Source organism: Theropithecus gelada, chromosome 7b (assembly GCF_003255815.1).
Source record: "Theropithecus gelada isolate Dixy chromosome 7b, Tgel_1.0, whole genome shotgun sequence".
Taxonomy (NCBI): Eukaryota; Metazoa; Chordata; class Mammalia; order Primates; family Cercopithecidae; genus Theropithecus; species Theropithecus gelada.
In genome coordinates, this window is record NC_037675.1 from 53,344,580 (window position 1) to 53,369,156 (window position 24,577).

At 44.1% G+C, this 24,577-nt stretch overlaps 1 protein-coding gene across 2 annotated transcripts in view; it reads right to left on the reverse strand.

Moving 5' to 3' along the window:
* The window catches only part of NID2 (nidogen 2), a 66,164-nt gene that overhangs the window by 23,387 nt on the left and 18,200 nt on the right, over positions 1 to 24,577 (reverse strand). For both annotated transcript variants that reach the window (XM_025392916.1, XM_025392915.1), the window contains 7 exons: positions 16,687 to 16,836; positions 16,010 to 16,255; positions 14,573 to 14,773; positions 12,705 to 12,935; positions 3,635 to 3,778; positions 2,811 to 2,939; positions 1,174 to 1,317 (listed from right to left, as the gene is read on the reverse strand). In XM_025392916.1, coding sequence (XP_025248701.1) covers positions 1,174 to 1,317; positions 2,811 to 2,939; positions 3,635 to 3,778; positions 12,705 to 12,935; positions 14,573 to 14,773; positions 16,010 to 16,255; positions 16,687 to 16,836 — 1,245 coding nt within the window. The remainder of the gene's footprint in view (positions 1 to 1,173; positions 1,318 to 2,810; positions 2,940 to 3,634; positions 3,779 to 12,704; positions 12,936 to 14,572; positions 14,774 to 16,009; positions 16,256 to 16,686; positions 16,837 to 24,577) is intronic.

Here is a 24,577-nt window from a genome sequence, read left to right on the forward strand (position 1 = left end):
ATGTGCACCTGCCCCATCCAGGGAGAAGTGGAGAGCTGAGCTGCTGTCACAGTGACCTTTGTTCTGTCAGTGACACATGCCCTCAGCCTGCTGTCCACTCAGCCCATCCTGCTGAAACCAAAGGGAAAAAGGAATGGCAGAAGGATGAGAATCAAACATCTGGTGAGGAGGAAGGAGGCCCGTGCTATTTGGATCTGGTATAAAGCTCCCAGGAATTGCAAAGCTGTTCTTAGCACATCAGCTCAGTGGGTCTTGGTGGATGGCAGCAGATGCAGACAGCAACACCAGGAGCAGGGGAAAGCCTGCCTTTTAAGGTTCATGTTCCCCAGCAGGCCCGTTCCCATTCCAAACACTTCTCCCACCATTCTCTCATCCCCAGTGTGTTGTTTTACACCCTGTGTGTGTGACTCACATGAAACCGAGTTTCAATCTCATCACATAGCACAGGGTATGTTTGGAAAACCTTTTGTGATTTAAGTAGATTTATTGAATGATTTCTATTTTAAAGTACTCCTAATCCTAGTTTCATGGACATTTTATACTCAGAGTTACGTCTAGCCTTTAAATAACAACCTCACACGTTCTTTCCAAGTTAAATTGCAATGGCTTGCCTTGCAAATGATTTGGTGCTTTTATAAAATACTGCATTAAGTCTTAAAGATAGATTTCTGGGAGAAAAGTTTCGATATGTGTGTCTTTTTATATGTGTGGAGTTCTTCTGTCTTTTGCAAGAGAAAAATTAGAAATTATATATGTGTTTAGAGATAGATTAAAATATCACTTAAAGCAGGAGAATGGCACAATCATAAGTGTTGAATTAAGCCATTAACCAAAGAGATTGAAAGGTGGAGACTGCCTAACAGGAAGGTATGCAACTTTCCCTAAATTCCTCCAGTCTGCACTGGCTCCAAGGAACCAACGTTAGAAGCTCCTGAGTGCTACAGGAATGTCTCCGCCAAGGAAGCCATATATGCTCGTCCATCTAGTCCACAGGAAATCACCCTTGGCTCCCCTTTCTAATTCAAAGGACGCTTTTTTCCTCGCTATTTTGGCAGCCACAAGGCTGTTAGACTCAAAGGAAGTCCTTTGTCTTTTCTGGGAGATCTCCATCTATGTGGGGATGTGCATCCAAGGCGACTTTCCACTCACTGAAGCTGACCCGCAGTTACTCACCAGTGCACTGGTGCCCATCGCCAGCATAACCAGGCAGGCAGGCACAGCTGAATGCGCTGCCTCCGTGGTGGACACACTGGGCCTGTCCAGCAGGAGCACAGGTATGACTGCCATCCTCACAGGGGTTGGGAGGTGGGGTGATCACTGAAAAGAGAAGAAGGCAAGGGCGTCCAAGAGTTTAGGCCTGCAAAGGGTGAGCCTTGCTCCTCATGGCATGATCCACAGACCAACAGCAACAGACCAGGGAATGCAGGTTCTCAGACCCTACTCCAGGGGCAGTGATTCAGAATCTGGGATTTTAACAAGATTCCTAGATGGTTCGTATGCTATTAAAGTTCAAGTGCTGGTATGAATTTGTGGTTAAAATATTAAGCACAAAAACCCATCACCTAAGCAGTCCTCAATTAAAGTTTATAACACTCCAGAGCAATTGCTACACACACACACACACACACACACACACACACGGTTTCTCTTATCACTTCTACCCCTCCTTATCCCAGTGAATTAAAGTGCATTTTCTTTTTTTTTTTTTTTTTTTGAGATGGAGTCTCACTGTGTCACCCAGACTGGAGTACAGTGGTGCGATCTCGGCTCACTGTAACCTCCAGCTGCAGGGTTCAAGTGATTCTCCTGCCCCAGCCTCGTGAGTAGCTGGGATTACAGGCGCAAGCCACCACGCCCAGCTAATTTTTCTATTTTTAATAGAGATAGGGTTTCACCATGTTGGTCAGGCTGGTCTCGAACTCCTGACCTCATGATCCGCCCACCTCAGCCTCCCAAAGTGCTGGGATTACAGGCGTGAGCCACCATGCCTGGCTAAAGAGTGCATTTTCTCTACTCTCATCCAGCTTTATCAATGGGATGAATTAGGATAGTTCTTTTGATCCATTCTTAGGTCTGTAGTATTTTTTGGAAATATAGAAGGGGTAATTTGGTTACAGAAGGAGCTCTTTAGCCAGTCAAGTAGGACATGCATCAGTGAATGATGAATCCATCTCTTCTAATTTGAAAAATACTTTAGGCTCTATCTAAAGAGCTGGAGGTGTTTACTAGAGGTTCATCATCTTATTACATGATTGGGCCAGAAATCTCAACTGAGGTGGACATCCTTCAATAACTCAACACCAAAAATATCAATTTAGGGAAAAACAGTGGAAATAAACAGGGCTGAAACTGAGCAATAGCTTTGAGAGATTTTGTTTTGTTTGTTGAGACAGTCTCACTCTATTACCTAGGGTGGAGTGTACTGGCATGCTCTCAGTTCACTGCAACCTCTGCCTCCTGCGCTCAAGCAATCCTCCTGTCTCAGCCTCCTGAGTAGCTGGGACTACAAGCTTGTGCCACCACACCTGGCTAATGTTCTGTATTGTTTGTAGAGATGGGGTTCTGCCATGCTGCCCAGGGTGGTCTTGAACTTCTGAACTCAAGCGATCCACCTGCCTCAGCCTTCCAAAGTGCTGGTATTACAGGCGTGAGCCACTACGTCCAGCCAGCTTTGGGTTATTTTAATGTAAACTGTCTTCTAAAGAAAACCATATAGCAGAACCTCTGAATAGCAGAAGTCAAAACATTGATAAAGGGCAAGATTAAAGAGCACCATTTTGGCCACACAAGAAAATGATTTTGGAACTCACAGATGCAAGTATGCCGGTCATCTGCAAACTCATAACCACTCCGGCACTCACACCTGTAGGTTCCAGGCAAGTTGATACACACGGAGTTGGGGCCACAGCGATGAAAGCCAGTTGCACATTCATTTTCATCTAAGAAGAAATGAGAACAGAAAAATTCTGCTTAATTCAAGGGTCCCGGAAGTGGAGGGTCTAAAAACTCAAGGTTTTCTGACCAGTATGATGCTTCAATGGGACAAATGGTTGGCAGATGTAGAATTCTTAAAAATCAGATATGAATGCATGTTGCAGATAACCAGAAATAGTAAAAATTTCATGCCATTCAAGTAAACACCACAGGAAGATACATTTTTAAGTGAATATTCTAAGACTTCTTTAACTGTTTTAAAAATAATGGATACTTGGAAGAAAACCAACAATTTTTTTTTTAATATCAAAAAATTTCTACCGTTGCCCTTTGGGGATATAAGAAACACAATGTCTGTCTAAAATTTAAAGAAAACCAGAAAATGAGATTTTTAGTAAGTCTAAGAACTACTTATTACAGGCTCAAAATTACAAAACTTAACTCAAAACATCCAGGAATTGCAACAGATGTTTTCTTTTCACAGCCCCAGTGCAAAATCCACTCCACTCCAAACCATCTTTTCAAACCTAAACAGCTATGCTTTAATTTTTAAATAACTATATTCAGATTAACAGCTGCTAAAATCATTGGCAATGGAGGTTGTAAAGGTGACAGATACTTGTCTTCTACAGATATAATGCTGGGAGGGCAGAGGAAGAACAAGGGCTACAAGAAGGAGACACGAGAACATAGTTCTTACCCACACAGTTCCGTCCATCTCCCTGGTACCCAGAGGCGCACTCACAGGTGTAATCTACACCTGTCCCCGGATGGCACCGTGCTGTTGTGTCACACATGTGGCTCCCATCATAGCAAGGATTCACCGGAGTGGGGTCTGAATCCTCTGCTTGAGTAGAGGGGACATAAAAGTACAATCTGGCGATTGGTAAGAGAATGTCACAGATAGAGATAGAAGAGTCCTCGGAACTGACTGCATGTCTGTTTTGTGACACACCTGGAGACCTTACTCAATTATCCATATCCGAAGCTAGGGATTTTCTGCACTTCAGTTTTAAACTCCAGCATGGCTTCCTATTGCCTACCCTACAGACAACTAGTACCTTTACTTGCTTTCAGTAGGTTTGCATCCAGGGAATAAAAACGCCCAACACATCTGTTTTAAAAGTGCTTTTGCTCTATTATTTCCTGTGATTCTTGGGATAATTATGTGTGGTGAGCTGTTATCCCCATTATGGGTCATTTTCACAGATAAGGAAATTGAGACATGGGAAAAATTGCCCAAGCTCAGAAAGTCAGGAAGTGGCACAGCAAGGACTCAGACTCCAACTTCCTGGTTCTAAATCTCTCGATCTCTTACTAAAATTCCCAATTTTTATGGGCAAATCCAATTAATTAAAAAAATCTTGCTGTTTAAAGATTCCTAAGACTAAACGGGAATGACTTACCCAGTATTTACTCTTCAGGAGTAGCCTTACCAAGGATCCATCTACTCACTAGGTAGCGATTACTTAACAACTGAAACCTTCCCTAGAGAAGTCTATTTTGGCTGAGCATGGTGGCTCATGCCTGTAATCCCAGAACTTTGGGAGGCTGAGGTAGGAGGATCGTTTGAGGCCAGGAGTTCAAGACCAGCCTGGGCAATACGCCAAGACCTTATATCTACTAAAAAAAGAAAGAAAATTAGCCGAGCATGGTGGCCCATGCTTGCAGTCTCAGCTACTCCAGAGGGTGAGGCAGGAGGATGACTTGAGCCCAGGAGCTTAAGCTTGCAGTGAGCCATGATTGTGCCACTGCACTCCAGCCTAGGTGACAGAACAAGACCATGTCTTAAAAAGATATATTTATTTCTACATAATAGTCAACGCTCATTGAGCATTTATGAGTGAGGCACTGTTCTAAACAGACAGAAGAATGCCTGATTACATCCTCCTAACTACATGGTGAGGAAAATATTATCTCCACTTCTGCATCACAGAGAGGCCAAATAACCTGCCCAGAGTAACACCGTCAGAAGAGGTGGATGGAGCTGGAATCAAAGCCTAGCAATCTGGCTCCATAGCCCATGCTTTCCACTGCTTTGCTGCAACCCTTGCTGAAGGAACTTCATGAAGTTATCTCGTCTACCAATGGCATAGAGGCATTGGAAGGAGTGTCAGATGCTCAGGTAGAATGAATCTATCAACTCGAGCACTTCTGTGTACTTCCAATTCTGCCATGTCAAATGGAAATAAAAATATGTCCATTTGCCAATCCTGCTAAAGAAAATTAAGAAAACCCAACAGGATATATTTGAAAGGCAGTTCCCCGTTGGCAGGTCTACCCAGTCTCTACTGACTGCATTCCTTCTGCCTTCTCAGTGGGGCCACTGTTCATCATTATTTGAGGTTCTAGCTCAATCTCAGTCCCTAGAATTAACTCTAATCTTGGACTCAAAAAATTTCCAGAGCCCCGGCTAAGCCTGTCAGGTTCTACATTGAGCCATCTCTGCTACGAAGGGGGCTCCATCTAAGTTGTAATAACTCAGGCTTCTGCCTCATACTTCTGTGCCTGAGGCCCTGGTCTTGATAGCCAGCTTAGCATCCTCTGAGTCCCGTGCTGCTTGCCAGTTCTCACTACCCCCAGACACCAGCATCATGGCATCTGTAGGCAGACTCTGGCAGTACCACCCGTTTTACCACCTCCTCCTGGATTCTCTATCATTTCACTCTGTCTGACCCATGTCCCCCACCCTGCTTTGTACAGAATCTTCTATTAAAATGGAGAAACAACAACAGGAGAGAATCAGGTTCTTGTCTTATACTGAGCCTTCAGTGAGGACATGACCCTGATGTTCTCCGTTGTAACAGATGCTGACTCAGGAACCTGGTCTATGCTCTCAACTCGGCAACCACAACCCTACTGCTATCGGGGGAGACTTGCCCAAAGTGACTCCTAGTCTAGATCCCAAGTGCTGACTGCTGCAGCCAACCTCTTAGACTGGACTCACTCCCAGTCCTTCAGAGTGTCTGGCATTCTTCCCAGTGCCTGCCCTACTGCCCATGCTATGGCTCTTCCAAGTGCCCTCTCATAGCCTGCTGTGAGCTGCGATGCCTTGGCTGAGACAACCTTGTTTTCTGGCAAACCCTTTCCAACCCACTTTATAAGAAACACCACAGTGCATTCTTGGAGTGGAATATTCCCATATTATTGATTCCCGTATTATTGGCTGAAAATAAGGAGGGCTATGGGGTTTATCCTCAGTTCACCATAATGTTGTTGGCCGGAGTAACAGAATCTTTACCAAAACAAAGGACCAACAAAAAATTCTAGCACTTTTTAAACCTGATGAACTATGTAAGCATAAGCCTAGCTCCCTGAAGCATGCAGACATCCTTGGAAGTCTGTTCCTCTGGATCTCTTGGCTGACAGGAAGGAGGCACTACGCTGGGGTTGTGGTTGCCAAGTTAACTTGAGCCTAGACCAGGTTCCTGAGTCAGTCCCTCAACAGGTTATAACTGAGGACAAGGTCATGTCCTCATCCATGAGGACCCAATGTAAGACAAGAATATGATTCTCCCCCATCATTGTTTTTCCATTTTAGGCAGATTCTGTACAAAATGCCTGGCATACCCCACCAAAGCAGGAAGTAATCGTCAACATGTTTTAATTTATAGATACTAATGCTTAGCCTTCTTATTCAGTACTTTCCAGCATCAAAATTTCACCATGGCACATTCCAGCAAAGATTAGTGAGTTCACATAGACATCAAGAGCTTACCACCCTGTTAGGCATTACAAGAAAAAAACAAAAACAAAAAGTCAGCTCAAAAGTTGACTTGCAAACTTGGATGGGCTATATTATCCTACCTAAAATTGAGAAGAAAGTGTCCCTAATTACTCAATACTGATTTAAAACGTATGTCACTTACAGGATTAGTTCCGTAATTTGCAATCCCCAGTGCAGAATGAAAATGTGGAGCCCATGGTTCAAAGTAAAGCATTAAACCAAGCATGGCGCTCTTCTGAGCACTGGGCCCCATTCGCTGAACTTGGCTTCCCAAAACATTTTTAAAATACATTTCTAAAACCATTTCACGACTCCTTCTCTATGACTTGTGAGCTTTTCTCCTATTATAGTAAGTAAAGAACAGCAGCATCCGTCTTAAGACATTTTCTATTTCACCCTCTTAAACTGCTTGACTCTCCAGCAGAGGATCTGGAACTAATTTACTCATTTAATCAAGGGGAAGAGCGGTTTTCCTTAAAGGAACAGTCCGTTCAGCTTCACTGCACGGCCCTCTGCCCAGAGCCTCCTCAACTTGCCAAAACGACCATTGAAGTGGAAGGACAGGAAGGATTTTTGGATCCTGTTTTATGGCCCCACAAAACGACGAGAAAGAAAAACCGGCTAGCTCACACTTAAAACTTAAAGCTCAAACAATTGGTGGGGGGTGGCACTGCTGGTTGGGAAGTCAACGAGGGACAGAGGCTTCGATTACTCACTGGGAAAGACACCCCAGTTCTGCAGCCTTGCCCTGGGAAATCGTGCCACAGCCACATCAGGTGTGGGCAGCTGTGCTGTTTCCCATGAATTCCAACCAGATGATAGCTCCCTCCGGAAAAAGTGAGCAGTTCTTAGGAAGATACTGCTATGCACCAAGAGGGGAAAGAAAAAAACTTGTCTGTTGGTGTTTCTTTTTTGTTGTCTTTTTTTTTCCTCCTATTCAGGTAGAACGAACAGTACTGCTGTGGGTGGATGAAGTAGGGTTCAAACACAAAGGGTTTAAAAGACACACATTGCCTCTTTTAAAGTTTGGTCTAAATTATGAGGCAGTCATGAGGCCAGTGTGGAATATCAGAGCCATGAGGGGTAAGGGTATGCATACTGGAGCCAGCGCCCTTGAGTCCCAGCTCACCACTTACTATGACCAGGCAAATTACTTCATTTCTATACCTCAGTCTCATTATCTGTAAAATGGGATAACAACCCCACCCCTACCCCACCATTGGGTAGAGGTCGCTGTGGGGATTAAATGAGTTAATTCATGTAAGGTGCTTAGAACAGTACTTGGCACCAAGTAAATCATCCTTTGACATTACTTGACTGGGGTGACAGGGAAAATCATAAAATTCTAAAGAAAACAAGCAACTTGGTACCTGCCAGTTTGCTTTCTCTGATCCTTTCTTACTCTCATTTGGTATGTCTTCTAGGAAAAATATACCCAGAGATACATCTTTTTCCTAAATGGTTCCAGAATCTGAATGGGACTCCGTAGCCTGGTAGATTATTTCACGAACGATTGCTTTTACAGATCAGATGCCTACACCCAACACAGGGCTGACCCAGACATTTAAAGGTAAAGACCATTCTTCCCCAGAAGTTTTGTTTAAATCTCTCATTGAGAAATCTAGTACAGCAATCTTTCCCTTTCTAATTTACATGTTCCCCTAAAATCAACTCACTTTTTCATGTGTTCATTTGCTACCTTACAATCCCATCTCTGGGCAACCAGTGCCTACATTCCCAACCAAGTTTCTTAAAACCAATCAACCAAACCACCTCAGGATTCTCATTACAAGTCACTTCCACATCCTAGAAAAGAGTCCCGTCTTGATACCTTAATCTTGTCCTATTGCTGAAGCAACACTTCTTTTTTGAGCCTGCTGAAGCTTAAGGAGCCCTCAGCTCCAATAACAAAGCACAGAACTGTGGATCACTTACAGATTCACCTCGCTGAGGAGCTAACTCTGTGCTTAACAGTTTCAATACAGTGGCTGTGAATGAAGATGGTTTTTTCCTCCTTGTGTGGCTCTCACATTCCAGGGGAAAACATGACCTGGTTTTCAGAACTAAATGTCCCCTTGATCTGACAAAGCCACTCCCCATCTGTAGAGTTCCCTGACTTCACAAGCTCATCCTCTGGCTTGCTTGAAACATTTTTTAATAATTAAGACCTTGCTTTTTAGGATGGTTTTACATTTAGAGAAAAATGGAGCAGGAAGTACAGAGCTCCCATATTCCCCCCCACCCGCAATGTGCAGTTCCCCTATTAACATTGTGCATTAGTGTGGTGCATTTGTTATCCCTGATCAATATTGATACATTATTAACTAATGCCCATAGTCTGCAGTAGGGCTCTCTTGGTGTTGGACAGTTCTATAGACTGACAAACACATAATGGCCTATTACAGTATCGTACAGAATAATTTCACTGCCCTAAAAATCCCGTGTTCCACCCATGCATCCTTCTCCTCCTTCCTCCTGAACCACTGGCAAGCACTGATCTTTTTACTGTCTCTAGAGTGTAACCTTTTCCAGAATGTCACAGTTAGAATGATTCTGTATGTAGCCTTTTCAGACTAGCTGCTTTCACAGAGCAACATGCTTTTAAGTTTCCTGCATGTCTTTCTGTGGTATGATATGCTTAGAACATTTTAAAATCAGTCTTCACAGGTGAGGCTAATGGTCATTGAAATTTGAGAACCACTGCTTATTTTGAGACGGGTCTTGTTATGTAGCCAACACTGGTCTCAAACTCCTGGGCTCAGGTGATCCTCCCACCTCAGCCTCCAGAGTAGCTGAGATTACAGGTGCAAGCCACTGTGCCCGATGAGAATGGTTTTAGAGTTTTGTTTCTAATACTGTTTGCTTCTATTTTTATTTTTTGAAGCGGAGTCTCACTCTCTCCCACAGGCTGGAAGGCAGTGGCACAATCCCGGCTCACTGCAACCTCCGCCTCCTGGGTTCAAGCAATTCTCCTGTTTCAGCCTCCTGAGTAGCTGGGACTACAGGCACATGCCACCACACCTGGCTATTTTTTTGTGTGTGTATATATTTATATATTTTTTATTTTCTTTTGTAGAGACAGGGTTTCACCATGTTGCCCAGGCTGGTCTTGAATGCCTGACCTCAGTCTCCCAAAGTGCTGGGATTACAGGCATAAGCCACCATGCCCAGCCTTCAATTGAGATGTAATTCATATACCATACAATTCATCCATTTAAAGTACATAATTAAACAATTTAGTATATTCAGTGTTATACAACCATCACCACAATCAATTTCAAAACATTTTCATCACCCCCAAAATTAACCCTGTACCCTTTAGCTATTAACTCCCTATTCCCTCATTATCTCTTAGCCCTGGGCAACCACAAATATGCTTTCTATGTATATGGATTTGCCTATTTTGGATATTTTACATAAATGTAACCATTTAGTGTGCTGTCCTTTGTCACTGGCTACCTTCACTTAAGGTTTTCAGAGTTCATCCATGTTGTTGCACATATCCGTACTTCATTCCTTTTTATGGTTGAATAATATTCCAGTATATGAATATATTTTTTGGTGTCCATTCATCAACTGATGGACATGTGTGTTGCTTCTACCTTTTGGCTATTATGAATAATGCCACTATGAATATACACAAATCAGTTTTTGTAGGGACCTATGTTATCATTTCTTTTGGGTATATAGGGAGGAGTAGAATTGCTCCATTAAATGGCAACATCGTGTTTCACTTTGAGAAACTGCTATTTTCTGTTTTTCACAGTAGCCACGTCATTTTATAATCACATCAGCAACGTATGAGGGTTCCGAGTTTTCCACGTTCTAGCCAACACTTATTACCCGTTTTTTTATTATACTCAACCACATGAGGTAAAGTAGTATCTCATTGTGGTTTTGATTTGCATTTCCCTGATGACTAATGATGCTGAGCATCTTCACACATGCCCATTGGGTGGGTATCTGTATATCTTTCTGGAGAAAGGTTATTGCAGATCCTTTGCCCATCTTTTGGTTAGCTTGTTTCTGAGTTGTAAGAATGCTTCATATACTCTAGAACAAGTCTTATTAAATACATGATTTACAATACTGTCTTCCCATTCTATGGGTTGTATTTTCACTTTCTTAATAATGTCCTTTGAAGCACAATTTTTTTTTTTTTTTTTTTTTGAGACGGAGTCTCGCTCTGTCTCCCAGGCTAGAGTGCAGTGGTGCGATCTCTACTCACTGCAAGCTCCGCCTCCCAGGTTCACGCCATTCTCCTGCCTCAGCCTCCAGAGTAGCTGGGACTACAGACACCCACCACCATGCCCAGCTAATTTTTTGTATTTTTAGTAGAGACAAGGTTTCACTGTGTTAGCCGGGATGGTCCCCATCTCCTGACCTTGTGATCCGCCCACCTCGGCCTCCCAAAGTGCTGGGATTACAGGCGTGAGCCACCAAACCTGGCCTGAAGCATAAACTTTTAAAATGTTGATGACACCCAGTTTATTTTGCTGTTGCTTGTGCTTTTAGTGTCGTACCTAAGAAACCATTACCAAATTCAAAGTCACAAAAATTTACCCCCAATTTTTTTTCTAAAAGTTTTAGCTCTTACACTTAGGTCTGTTGGTCCATTTTGAGTTGATTTTTGGATATGCTGTGAGGTAAAGGGTTCAACTTCATTATTTTGTATGTGGTCACTCAGTGGTCCCAGTACCATAGTTAACAGTTTAAAAGACTATTCTTTCTCCATTGAATTGTTATGGCACTGTTGTTGAAAAAGCAATCAACTTTTAATGTGTCTATTTCTGGGTTCCCACTTCTATTCCCTTGATCTGTACGTGTATTCTTATACCAGGACCACATTGTCTTGATTACTCTACATTTCGAGTTTGAGAAATATGAGTCTGACTTTATGCTTCTTTTCCAAGATTGTTTTGGCTGTTCTGGGTTCTTTGAATTTCCATATAAATTCTAGAATCAGCTTGCCAATTTCTGCAAAGAGCCAGCTGAGATTCTCATAGGGTTTATGTTGAATTAATAAATCAATTCAGGAAGTATTCACATCTTAACCATATTAAGTCTTCCAATCCATGAATATGGAACGGTCTGCCCATTTAACTGGGTCTTAACTTTTTTCCAAAAAATGTTTTGTGGGATGCAATGTACAAGTACTGCACTTCTTTTTACAAATTTCTCTTTTTGAAACAATTTCTTAATCTTCAGTTTGCTTATTGCTACTATAAATGCAATTAATTTGGTGTACTGATCTTGCATATCCTATAACATTGCTGAACTTGTTCTTTAGTTCTAATAGTTTTTTAGTGAATTCCTGAGATTTTCTACATAAAATGTCATCTGAAACTAATTTTACTTTGTCCTTTCCAATTTAGATGGCTTTTATTTCGTGTTCTTGCCTAATCACCCTGGCTAGAACTTCAAGTACTGAATTGAATAAAAATGGCAAGAGCAGACATCCTTCTCTTGTTCCTAAGCTTCAGGGAAAAGCATCCAGTCTTTCACCATTAACTATAATGTTCTGGGGATCGTGGAGGGGGAGGTTATACATCAAGTTCCATGATGTTTTGTTTTTCCAGGTACTAGCTCTTTGCCCCACCTTGGTTTTGGATGAAATTCTCCTCATCTGTTTTAGCTAAAATGTCACTTACGTGGTGATATCTCTCCTCAATCTTCAAACTAGACTTATAGTGCCCTGCACTTATCACACTTGTAACAAATACTTGTCAGCATTGCTCTCCCTAATTCCAGTCCACCTTGTTCACAGGTATATTCCTGATTGGCACACACAGTTGGGTATTGCTCTAAACCAGCCTCACATACCATGCTCTATTTCCTGACTTTGGCAGGGACACTGTTCCCTGCCCTAAAACTCTTTTCTGCCTGTTTCCAACTCAAGGGCAAGGATCTGTTCTATTCATCCTTATACCTAGCACCTAACACAGCCTGGCACTAGGTAACCCTTAGTAACCTCTGTGAATCATTTTAACTCTACTTAAAAGGATGTCATTTTTACCCAACAACAAAAAAAAGGAAACCTTACCTTCAACCGGGCCAATCTGATTGGTCACAGCAAATCTAAGCACTCTTTCTTCATCATTATACAAGGCAAAGACCCGGTCCACACTCAGCTGCTGGGTGGTAGGGAAGGCCGGGCGTCTGGGGGCGTGCCTGCACACCTGGTAAGTGATGTTCTGGTGGATGCGGTAGGACCATGTTTGGTTGATTGCACCAAAAGTCAGAGAGTAGTCTCTGGAACTTGTAGAGGTCACAGCTGCAATAAACACATTGGTAGTTTTTTAAAAAATATTAAATAAAGAGATTTTCATGTGGGGTGGATTTTTCTGCAGAGGTTTTCATCTAATTCTTGGAGTGTGTTCCCTTGGGAACTTCCTGAGTTTATATGAAAAAATTTGCAAGGAAATCCCAAAAACCTGAGTGGATGCAAAGCCACAGTGCTGAGGGGGAGAAGGCACTACAGTTGTCCGTGTTATTATATGCAAATAAGTGTTACTGAGTGCCAGTCATGCCAAGGGTGCTCTATACATACTGCCTCGTTTCTTCCTCACAACAGCCTGGTGAGGTGGGCACTGAATTGTGTGATCAGAGGCTCACAGAGGTTAAGTAGCCTAAGATGCAACGCTGCTTCATGGTAGAACTGAAAATGAAACTCACACTGGTTTGACTCTACACCCTAAATTTTAAACCAATCCATCCTCTACATTGCACAGAAGTGACGACTTCCAACACCTCGCACTTCAGTAAATCTGAAGGATTCCAGAGAAAGGAAAGGGTTGTCTCTCACAATCTGAGTCTAGGAGTCAAGCCCAGGTCAGTGATCTGGACACTGACCATTTTGTTCACAGCCCAGGTCGCTGCTTCCCATTGTCTTCCCTACATCTCCTGCCAGGCTGCCAGCTCTCGGCATAGGAGCAGCAGGGGTTAGAGGAAAGGCACAACTCAGTCCGGATTGCTGTGCTGCACAACAGCAACTGTGATAGAGGCCGCATCCTATATGCAGGTAGTATTTTCACAGACCACATCACGCTTCACACACATTATTGACCATGTAACATAGAAAAAACATTTTTAGTTCCATGCTAAAGATGAGAAAATACATTCTCAGATATTAAGAGGCCTTTCCCTACAGATATTAAATGGCAAATCCAGGATATAAGTTATCTTTTGACTCCAAATCTAGCATTAGTTTTATAATAAAATACAGCATCTCTGTGTTTTTGGTTTTGTTTTTGAGATGGAGTCTTGCTCTGTCACCCAGGCTGGAGTACAGTGGTGTAAGCTCGGCTTATTGCAACCTCAACTTCCTGGGTTCAGGCAATTCTCCTGACCCCGCCTCCCAAGTAGCTGGGATCACAGGAGCATGCCACCACACACGGCTAATTTTTGTATTTTTAGTAGAGACAGGTTTTCGCCATGTTGGCCAGGCTGGTCTCAAACTCCTGACCTCAGGTGATCAACCTGCCTCAGCCTCCCAAAGTGCTGGGATTACAGGCGTGAGCCACTGCACCGGGCCTCTGATTTTTAAAGCAACCTGAAATCAGCTGAAACAAGCTGAGACAAATTCCAATAATCAATATTTTTCCATGTTGCAGAAAGTAGGATGGATAAAAACTGTATATAATTATACCATCCCTACCCACCCCATGGACAATGTTGCTATTGATTTTATTATTTGAAAGTACTAGGTAGGGATATAGATATTGTGTATAGCAGCCAGCATTCTGCTCACTTACACATTTTCTTATAACAATAAGAGTAATAACATAGAGCTCATTTTATGTTCCATGCACTGTTCTAGGACATGGCATATAAGTCATTTAAGCCTTGTATCTATCTTGTAAGATGGGCATAATCCCCATTTTACAGATGTGAAGACTGGGTTATACATACTGGAGTCTGAGTAGTGGTACAGCTCCTTGTAGGGAGAGATGTGGGCTGTGAAATTTGCTGGGATGTAAGGCACCTGGCCTTGAATGTTGGTCTTAATGCTCAGATAGTTCTCTGGGTCAAGTCCCTCAGCAGTTTGAGTGATATGAACCCTCTCCTCTCCCGGGTAGAATGTAACTTCCATGTCATGGGTAAAGGCAGCACCTGGAGATGAAAAACATTCAGCATAGGGATGAAGAGAGGTCGTGCTTAAACAGTTACCAATACATACCGCCCCCGCCCAATTTCTACTGCTGTTGGAGATGGTGCCTAAGGAGATTATCTGATACTGAGAGTAAACACTGCCAGCTGTTGATTCCATAAGTTCCCAAACTTTTCCATTGAAGAATATGGTTTCATCCTGCCTTACCTCACCCAGCTTCTCTTTAAACAAGCTTGTATGCTGTGAGAAATACTCTTGGGAACGCCCTTGACTTTTCTCTAAGGTTGCTAGACTTAGCAAAAAACATATAAGCCTAACAACAACAACAACAACAAAAAACCACCCAAGACATTCAGGGTTTTTTGTTTGAATTTCAGATAAGTATGTCTCATGCAATATGTAGGGGATACTTATACTAGAAAATTGTTTATCTGAAATAGAAATTTAACAAGGTGTGCCCTATTTTATCTACTTTTGACACAAGGGCTTTATTCAAATTTTGATTAAAGGCAAGAACCTATAAACAGCTACTGAGCTCTGCAGTTAAAGATGGGGGAAGAACTTCTCACAAAACTATTTTTCATGCAATAAAGATAAAACCACTAGGAAACAAGTTTTCAAGTGGGAAGGTGAGAATCCAAAAAATGTCTTCTAAATCCTTGTTGTCAATGGGTGGCCTTTCCAGCAGCACTGGTACCTCCTAGGAGCTTGGTAGAAAAGCAAAATCACAGACCCCCTACCCCAGGCCTGCTGAACCATAATTCGCATTTTGACAAGACCTCCAGGTGATGTGTGCAGGTGCAAGTCTGGGGCGCACCCCCCTATACTATTATAGGTTGCAGAGCTGGGAGAAGGGCACCCCTTCACCATGAAGTAAAATTATCCCCAGGTGCCCCAAGTACCATTTTTGCATTTGACAGATCTGTGCATAATTTAAAAAGCCTGACAAATATGCTTCAATGAATTGGAGTAAGAGGACACAAATGTTCTGAATGGAATCATCCTGTTTCTCAGAACAGCTGGGAGAACATTTAGAAGAAATCACTGCCTTTCAAAAATCAGTGATGTGAGGTCAAACCATTCCCAACAACCTCTGGCCAGAGAACTACACACATGTGGCTCTAGAAGGTTAAACAAATGATTCCTCTTTCACTGTGTAAAGGCCTAAAGACATTGCCCCAAGGAGCACCACTGCCAAAGCAACACTGACTACCGACTTTCTCAGAGACCCTACTCACCTGCGAGGCTGAAGCCATTCTCAGAGCCAGGTTTTTCTAAAGCAAAGAGCCAGCCAAACAGGCCTCCAATTGGTGTGAGCGGGAGGAGGGCCTGGGCTGCTGGCTGTGGGATGTGGCTGATGGCTGTGTAGGCTCTGCCGTCATTGCCCACGACATACGCATGCAGGTCCACGTCAGTGAAGTGCACAGGTGTATGGCCCACGCGGAGATGACCACTCACTTTCCCATTCACTCGGTGAGGTGCCCCTAAAAGACAGCAAATCCAGTTAAGCTTGGGCATCATCCTGGCTAGAGATAAGTGTACACAGGCATAATTATTCCATTGACAACTTCCAAAACTCACTCTTTAGCAAGTCGCTTTAATGATTTCCTAACCAACCAATTATCCATATATGAAACAGTCCTGCCTCCAGTCTGTTTTCTCCCCCTCCTCCTTCTCTCCACTACAACTTTGGCTCTAATGAGCTGGTAGAAGGAAGCATTTCTGGATAATCCTCAAATTGAGAATCATCCCAAACCAGTTCATTCCTCAAACATTTATTGAGCACCTCCAAGTTGATAGCACTCTGATTTAAGTAGTGGAGATGTTTGGTCCATAAAGCAGAGCTCACAGTGGTAGCTGGAAACAGGTAAGCAGCAGGAATAGACACACAGGAGTTCCCAGTCCCAGTAATTACCTTCGGGCAGACAGTGCTTCCCATTTCCATAAAACTTGGATTGGCAGTGGCAGCAGAAGCCAGTGGCATAGTCCGTGCAGAAGGCATGCCGGGAGCATTGTCTGTGGTTGTGTTCACAGGTTTCCTTGTTGGCAGCATTATATGTGAAGACTGAAAAATAAAACAAACTTGCCTTAAAAGGACTAAATGATTCCAATGTCATTGCTGCATCAGGGACACAGCATCCGCTCCACAGAAGCAGTTTAGATCATAACAAACAGTTTTTGATGTTTAAGACACTGGGGTAACATTCAACCCAAGGGAATTAACCTGCTTTGTCTGCTGGCAAGAAGAATTGCTTACTGCTCCCAGCTGGGTCTCATTGCAGAGTTAGTGAACTAAGATGAGGCTGCACCCGTGGGTTTGAGCGCAGTAAATGAAAGCGAACCAGTAAGTACGCGTTAGGTTAAACTTCATGAAACCACTATTTTTGTGGGTCAAAAAGGGCTAAATATCAGCACTTTTATATGGTTCAACCTAAAGACATCCTGAGAGGAGGACATAATAGAGAAGCTAACAAATGTCTTATGTCTAACCATCCTTCTTTCAGGTAACACTGAACTTAATAGCTGGTCTCACTACCAAGATTGTTTTGAGGGAAGGGTCTTAAAAAACACATGCACCTACCTCAAAGAAAGGGCATGAGGAGAAGGGGACGGAGGAGGGCAAAGCAACAGGGATTCAAGCTATTAAAATGCCCTATGCCCTCGGCAGGGTTTAACTATGATGGGTATGGTACAAGCATGATTTCCATGCAATAGCAGACAGCTTGGGCCCCACTCGCAGATCTTCCAGAAATTACGGAGGACCAAGATAAGCTCAGTGCTCCAGCAGCTGTTGCTTCCATTGCCTACTTATTCTACCCATTAAAAGAGGGCCATCTGTGCTGCAAAGAAATGGGGAAACTGGAACAAACGCCATGGTTCATAAAGGAAATGGCCAAGAGGGTAGGGTGTGGCGGGCGTTGTGGATGGACAGGGGGGTGCTTTCTCGAGGACACTGGGGAATATGCCAATCCCAAGCATAGCCACCAGGAGGCCTAGTGGCTGCACACACCTCTGCCTCCGCATCTCCAGGAGGTGGAGTTGGCTGGAGACTCCAGGAGCATGCTGCTTCAGCAGGGATGGCATGGAATTCTAGCTTGAGACACTGATGCTAGTGTGAAGGAGGACACCCTACTCTTAGGGAAAACCAAGTGGTAGTTGTGTTTCAGGTCTATCTGGAAAGGAGACAGAAGTGGAAGGAAGAAATCCAAAGATCAATCTTTACCCAATATTCCCAGGGAGAACAGAAAGCAAAGGAACTAATGAGACATAGCATCATATAGGTAACGATGTCACCAGGATCAAGACTTCCATCGGCAAATTAAAATGTAACAAAGTTAACACTTAAATAGCGCTTAACATATACAGGCTTTACGTTTATTAACTCTTAATTTACACAACAACCCTAGGTAGCAGGGACTCTGTTGTTGTTGAGACAGGGTTTTGCTCCGTCAGCCAGGCTGGAGAGCAGTGGTGCAATCTCGGCTCACTGCAACCTCGACTTCCCAGGCTCAAGCGATCATCCTACCTCAGCTTTTTGAGTAGCTGCAGCCACAAGCGTGCACCACACCTGCCTACTTTGTTTTTCAGTAGGTGCGGGTTGGTTGGGGGGAGGGGTCTCCCTGCATTGCCCAGGCTGGTCTCCGTCTCGAACTCCTGGCCTCAAGTGATCTTCCCACCTAGGCCTCCCAAAGTGTTGGGATTACAGGTGTGAGCCACCACTCTGGTCAGGGACAATTTTTTAACCTGTTTGCAGTTAAAGCTGAGGCACAGTGGACTAAAGTGCCTGAAGTCACAAAGGCAGTGCGTAGCAAAGGTGGGATCTGAACCTAGGACATCTAGCTCGAGAATCTTAACTGCTGCTCTCCACCACCCCTTCACTGGGAGCCAAGTACGGAGATCATGAGCACTAGGTTAGGGATGCCTACTAGATTAGGGATGACCACGTGTCTGGGGTTCATCAGCACAGACTTCAAGTATAATTCGAGTCATACTTTATAAACCGGGTTTAATGATAGAAGCAAGCAGGGAAGATTATCTAGATGAATATTACAGCATGCTGAAAAACAGCACAGGTAAGAAATGAGAGTAGCAGCAGCAGCATTAACTTTTGGACAGTACTGGAGAGCTGCCTGCAGATCCTTGGGAAAGCAGCAAGCTGAGGGTTGGCAGGACAGACAGTGTCGGTTCAAGTGGAAAATCTGATTGGAACATAGTAGGAATGAAGTTATGACTCAAGATTTAGTATAGGGCCTTGATGACTTGGCTAAGAAATTCCAGTTTGATAAAAATAGGAAATTAGGCATGACTCAACTTTATTTAAACAAGAAAATGACAAGCTTAACTTAAATAGAAAATGATATAAAACTCAAGGCAGAACAACAACAAAAAAAACCCAGGATGGATTATGGTAAAATAGATGGCTGTGAAGAAAATTATCACTATTAAGAAAGGGAAAAAAAATTTGGAGCGAAAAGAAATGAATGTAACTTGGATGTGTCAAAATCTCAGGTTTCTACAGCTCAGAAATTCACAACTAAGTGTAAGGAAGCAGCTCCTGGAGGGACTCGCACACTCACACTCACCAGTGTGCTCATGGCTTAAGGGCCATCAGGACTTTCTCCCAGAGCGCAAGGAATGGGGACTGCAGAAAGCGCCCAGCTCTAGGACTCAACCTCAGCCCTCCCTCAGGGGCTCTGTGGAGACTGCAAACTCTGTCTTTCAGCTTCCTCATCTCTAAAATAAGTAGAACACCTCTTCCTCACACCTGCATCGCCAGAAGTCACATTTCTTCTTAATGTACTTCTGAACGCCAAGTAAAAAGGCAATCTGCTACAGGTCTAAAGAGCAGCCATTTGGTCGGGCGCGGTGGCTCACGCCTGTAATCCCAGCACTTTGGGAGGCCGAGGGGGGCTGAAATCAGGACCATCCTGCCTAACACGGTGAAACCCAAACCCCGTCTCTACTAAAAATACAAAAAATTAGCCGGGCGTGGTGGCAGGCGCCTGTACTCAGGAGGCTGAGGCAGGAGAATGGCGTGAACCCGGGAGGCGGAGCTTGCAGGGAGCCAAGATCACGCCACTGCACTCCAGCCTGGGCGAGAGTGCGAGACTCTGTCTCAAAAAAAAAAAAAAAAAAAAAAAAGCAACCATTTTCAGAAAATTCAGATAGAAATCAATCCAAACTCTACACTCTGTTCCACCCACAAATTAAGGAAACAACAGGCACGGATTGTATCCTATTTCAGTTATTTTGTGAAGCCTTATTCTGCAACCCAATTCTTATTCTAAGGCTGAATTATGAAACAGGGAGAGTGAAGATGGAGGACAGACAGTATAGATATGGAGAGTTAAACTAGGTGGAGTCATAGCTTTTATCTAAGTAAAAAGAGACAGGGCGATGCAGCCAGCAACCTACAAGTGCAACTGTGCAAAGGTTTATAAATAGATTGGAAGCTGGACTACATTTTTCTATCATAGAAAAAGAAATTATAACAATGAGTAGGCTCCCATGACAGGCTATTATGAGACTTAAACTGTAATTACAATGGGTTAACTAGTTACTGGTAAGCTAACCTGGGAGTCTTTTTAAACAGTTTTTTGTGGGATATTGTATTTTTTGGATGATACTTACTGAGCCAAGAACACACACTCTCTCTTTCAGCTTCATAACAGCCACATGAAGGAAAGACGACAGATCAGCCCCTAATGTGGGGGGCAGGCGAGGCTCCATTTATAATCCCTCTGCCACGCCTGCCTTCATGCCCACGTGCACACACAGGTTTGCACACTTAGCATTTACAACGGCAGCTTGTTAGGTGAAAGGTAAATGCTTCTCACAATTTTTGTTCATTCATTCACTAATTCAACAAATATTTACTGAGTATTCACTATAGACCTGGCCTTAGTCTAGAAACTGGGGACATGGCAGGCAGCAAAAGAGACAAAAATTCACATCCCAGCAGTAGTCAATAAACAGGTAAATTACTTAGTGGGGTGGATGTGTAAGAGCTGTGCAAAGAAATACAGCAGAGAAAGACAAGAGGGTGGGAGGGGGCAGGTGTACATGGCTCTTTTAAATAGCACGGTCAGGGAAGACCCCGGGAGAAGGTGACTGAGCAGAGGCCAGGAGGTGTGGGAGTGAACCCCACAGATGAGGGGAGGCGGGGTGCTGTGTCAGGCAGGAGGGGTGTGTGGGCATGTGGGAGGGATGGTGAGAGGAGAGGTGGCCTGGGTCATTCAAGCAGGGTCTCAGAGGTCACAGGAAGGGTCTGGGCTTTCATCTGAGTGAGATGGGAAGCACTAGATGTTCTGAAGGTGGAACCAAGAAGGTTTGCTGGTGGATTGGATGTGGGATGATAGTCCTGATATGGGAAACCAAAAGCGTGGGGCTGCCAGTTACTGAGATAGGGAGACTGAGGAGGAGCAGGTTTGTGGGGTTCAGTTCTGACAACAGCATGAGGCATCAAGGAAATTCACCAAGGGGTGAATAACAACTTACACCCTCAGCACAGCACCATGTAGTCCTTCACATGGAGAGCTGCATTTCTCCCGGTGGATTCCAGGGACCACGGCATCACGATCACCTGAGGTTTCTGTTAAAAATGCAAATTCTGAGGGCCCACCTTAGACCTACCAATTCCACTCTCTGGGTGCATCCTAGCAATCTACACTTTAGCCACCCCACAAGTGATTCTCACACCAATTGATGTTGATAGAAGGCTTGGGATACTCACAAGCCTTGGATTTCTGAGCTAGGTGTTGCTCATTAATGTCGTTAACAAATTTAATCTGAGCAATTAGCAGCGCCTGGGGTGGGTAGAATGTTAGGAAATGCTCTTGTGCTCATTCCTGGCCATCTGAGAAGCAGAGCTCGGCCCACTTGGGCATCCATCCACAAGAATACCACGTGAAGATTCTTTAGTGAAGGTAACAGATGCACAGCAGCCAGATAGCCCTTCCCTGAAGAAGGGGGAGACCTGGAGCTAGAACAGTGCTTGAGCCCATGTGCAGCTATTTATCCAGGGCAAGAAAAGCCAGACCTCCAGCCGACGTGACTGCTCAAATTTCTATGGGAATTGCAGTGAAACTCAAAGAGGCTGAACTTCTTGAAGGCTGGGAATCAAGATCTGGATCCCAGCTAGATGAGATGTGCAATGAACACATCCAAGGAAAAGTGGCACTTTTTCTTTTCGGTGGTCATTTGTATGTCCCTTCCTATCGTGGCTTTGAGTGTATTTTCATGCACTTCTTCCTATTCTAGTAAGATATTATCTCCATTTTATCAGTGAGAAAATTGAGGCCCACAGAGATTAATCTTCTGGCTCTAAATCCCATCAGATTGAGGGGGCATCAGAAACACTGAAGTGTAGAGGAATATGGCAGGGTCGGACAATAGGGTGAGAGAGGGCAGGTGCACTTGGCTCTTTTAAATAGTATGATCAGGGAAGACCTTGGGAGAAGGAGACATTTGGGCAGAGGCCTGGAGGAGTCGAAGGAGTGAACTGACTTAAAAATGCAGATTCTGGTTCAGAAGGTAGAGGAGGGGCTTGGAAATCAGTGTTTTTAACTATGTTCCCAGCTGAGTGAGAGGAGGGTAGATGAGACCCCACACTTTGAGAAATACAGTTTCTAGTCCATGGCCTCCTCTGGGACCCACACTCTTCTAGGAAGCTCCTGCCATGGAGAGTCAGACCATAAAGAGGTCCGCTGGCACCTCAGGGCACAGCGGGAAGGTGGAGGCTGGCCAGGTTTGAATGAGCTCATTTTGTCACGCATTTGTTAACTGAGGTTTGATAGTTGCTAAAGGATTCTTAACGTGAAGACTTTTTAAATCTCACTTTTTTTTCCATTTAATGCTTTTTTTTTTTTTTTTTTTTAACTTTTCTCATGTCCTTAATAGAAAGAAAAATGGGGTGGGGATACATCAGAGGAAAGAAAGAAATGCCCTGCCAAAGGACTTCAGACTTGTCCTAACTGGGAGTTTGTAACAAAAATGGAAAATTCTCCTCTGCACTTGTTCTGAGCCACCTTTCAATCTTCATTTTCCCAGAAACACTTAAGCACTTGTCTGCAGCCCTTGGCCGGCCTGCCCTTCTTCACGGAGGGCCCTGGCCCAGCCACAGGGGAGGTCCCATGGTGTGGACCGGGTTCACTGGGCCAACACAGAGGGACGCGGGAGGCTTCGTGCACAGGGCTGCCTCAGGACAGCTGGAGCGACTATTAACAATTTTTACCGCTACCTCAAACAAAAAGAATGGGCATTTTCACTGCAGGACAAATTCTTCTAAGTTTTTCCATCTCCCAGAATGACAGACTAGTTAGGAAAACCATATCCAACTTTATAATGAAAAAACAGTGGAAAGCTTTTTCGTCCTGTTTTCATGTTTGTTTAATTTTGATGTATGTGTGTGGCATGTAACGATGCTGTTGGCAAACAGTGATCAGGTCCCTGGGGGTGGCCTTTTACAACTGCTGGCATGACACTAACAGGCTCTCTTCACTTCTGGTGAAGGGAGAGGGGCCCTACCAGGGAATCTCCTCATACAGGTGTCTTCACAGGTATTGGGGGGCGGTGGGGACTCCTGGTCGCAGACCCTCTGCAACCTGGAGGTGCACCCAGCGGATGGTCTTTGGCACCTGGAGGGTTGCACTGGCAGCAGAACCTGCTTGAATTCTTCTCAGGGTGGAAGTCGAGCTTGCAACATGCTCCTGCAGCCTTTCCCAAGGCCAAAAGTGGAGTGGGACTACATGAGGTTTCTGAAAGCCAGGTGTCCCTCCTCCTAACTCATCATGCAGACTGAGATTAAATTAAGCTGCATATAGCACCACCTCAGCAGGCTTAAGAATAACTAAGACCCCTGTTGGTAAACCTCATTCCTTTCTACTCACAACACAGGCAGTCCCATGGTCCCAGGCAACTGAAGCCCTCACTGCCAACTCTCTTACCTCACTGCCTTCATCAACCTTTGTCTCTGTCTCTCTCACTCCCTTCCTCCCTCCTCATTCCCACCTCTGCACCTCCGCTCTTGTCACTTCTCTGTTCATGTTTTCACAAATTCTCCCTTTCATACTCTGACCCCAGGCCTGGCTCAAGCCCCTCCTTCCTCACAATGACTTCCCCAACAGCAGTGACACTCCTGGACAGTGCCTTTGACTCTGTCACCCTACAGCTTTCTCTAATTTTTTTATGGCTTTGTTGCAGTCTTTGCCCTTGCTAGAAAAGTCGCTAAGTATTCCCAAGCTCAGTTTCCATATCTGTAAAATGGGAAGGATGATAGTACCTATCTTACAGGACAATTTTTTTTTCAGACAGTATCTCTCTCTGTTGCCCAGGCTATGCAGTGGCACAATCATGGCTCACTGTAGCCTGGAACTCTTGGGCTCAAATGATCCTCCCACTTCAGCCTCCTGAGTAGCTAGGACCACAGGTGAGCACCACCACACCTGGCTAATTTTTTAAATTTTTTATAGAGACAAGGTCTCCCTACGTTGCCCAGGCTGGTCTCAAACTCCCCACAGGACAATTCTGAGGACTAACCGTAATAATGCAATCTAATGCCAAGTTCCCACTTTAGAGCAGCAGGTTGCACTCAGCAAATGCCAGCCAAAACTTCCACTAGAACCGAGTCAGAGACAGGTACATGGCAGGTGCTTGGGTAACTTTTTGACTTCACAACAAAACTACCAGAGCTCCCTGGAAACAAGACTCCTCAGACAAAGCATGCTTGCACACCCACCTACTGCTGTTCTGTGGCCTAGGAAGACAGAGCTCGAGTGTGGCCGGGACATTCCTGCCTGGTGTAGACA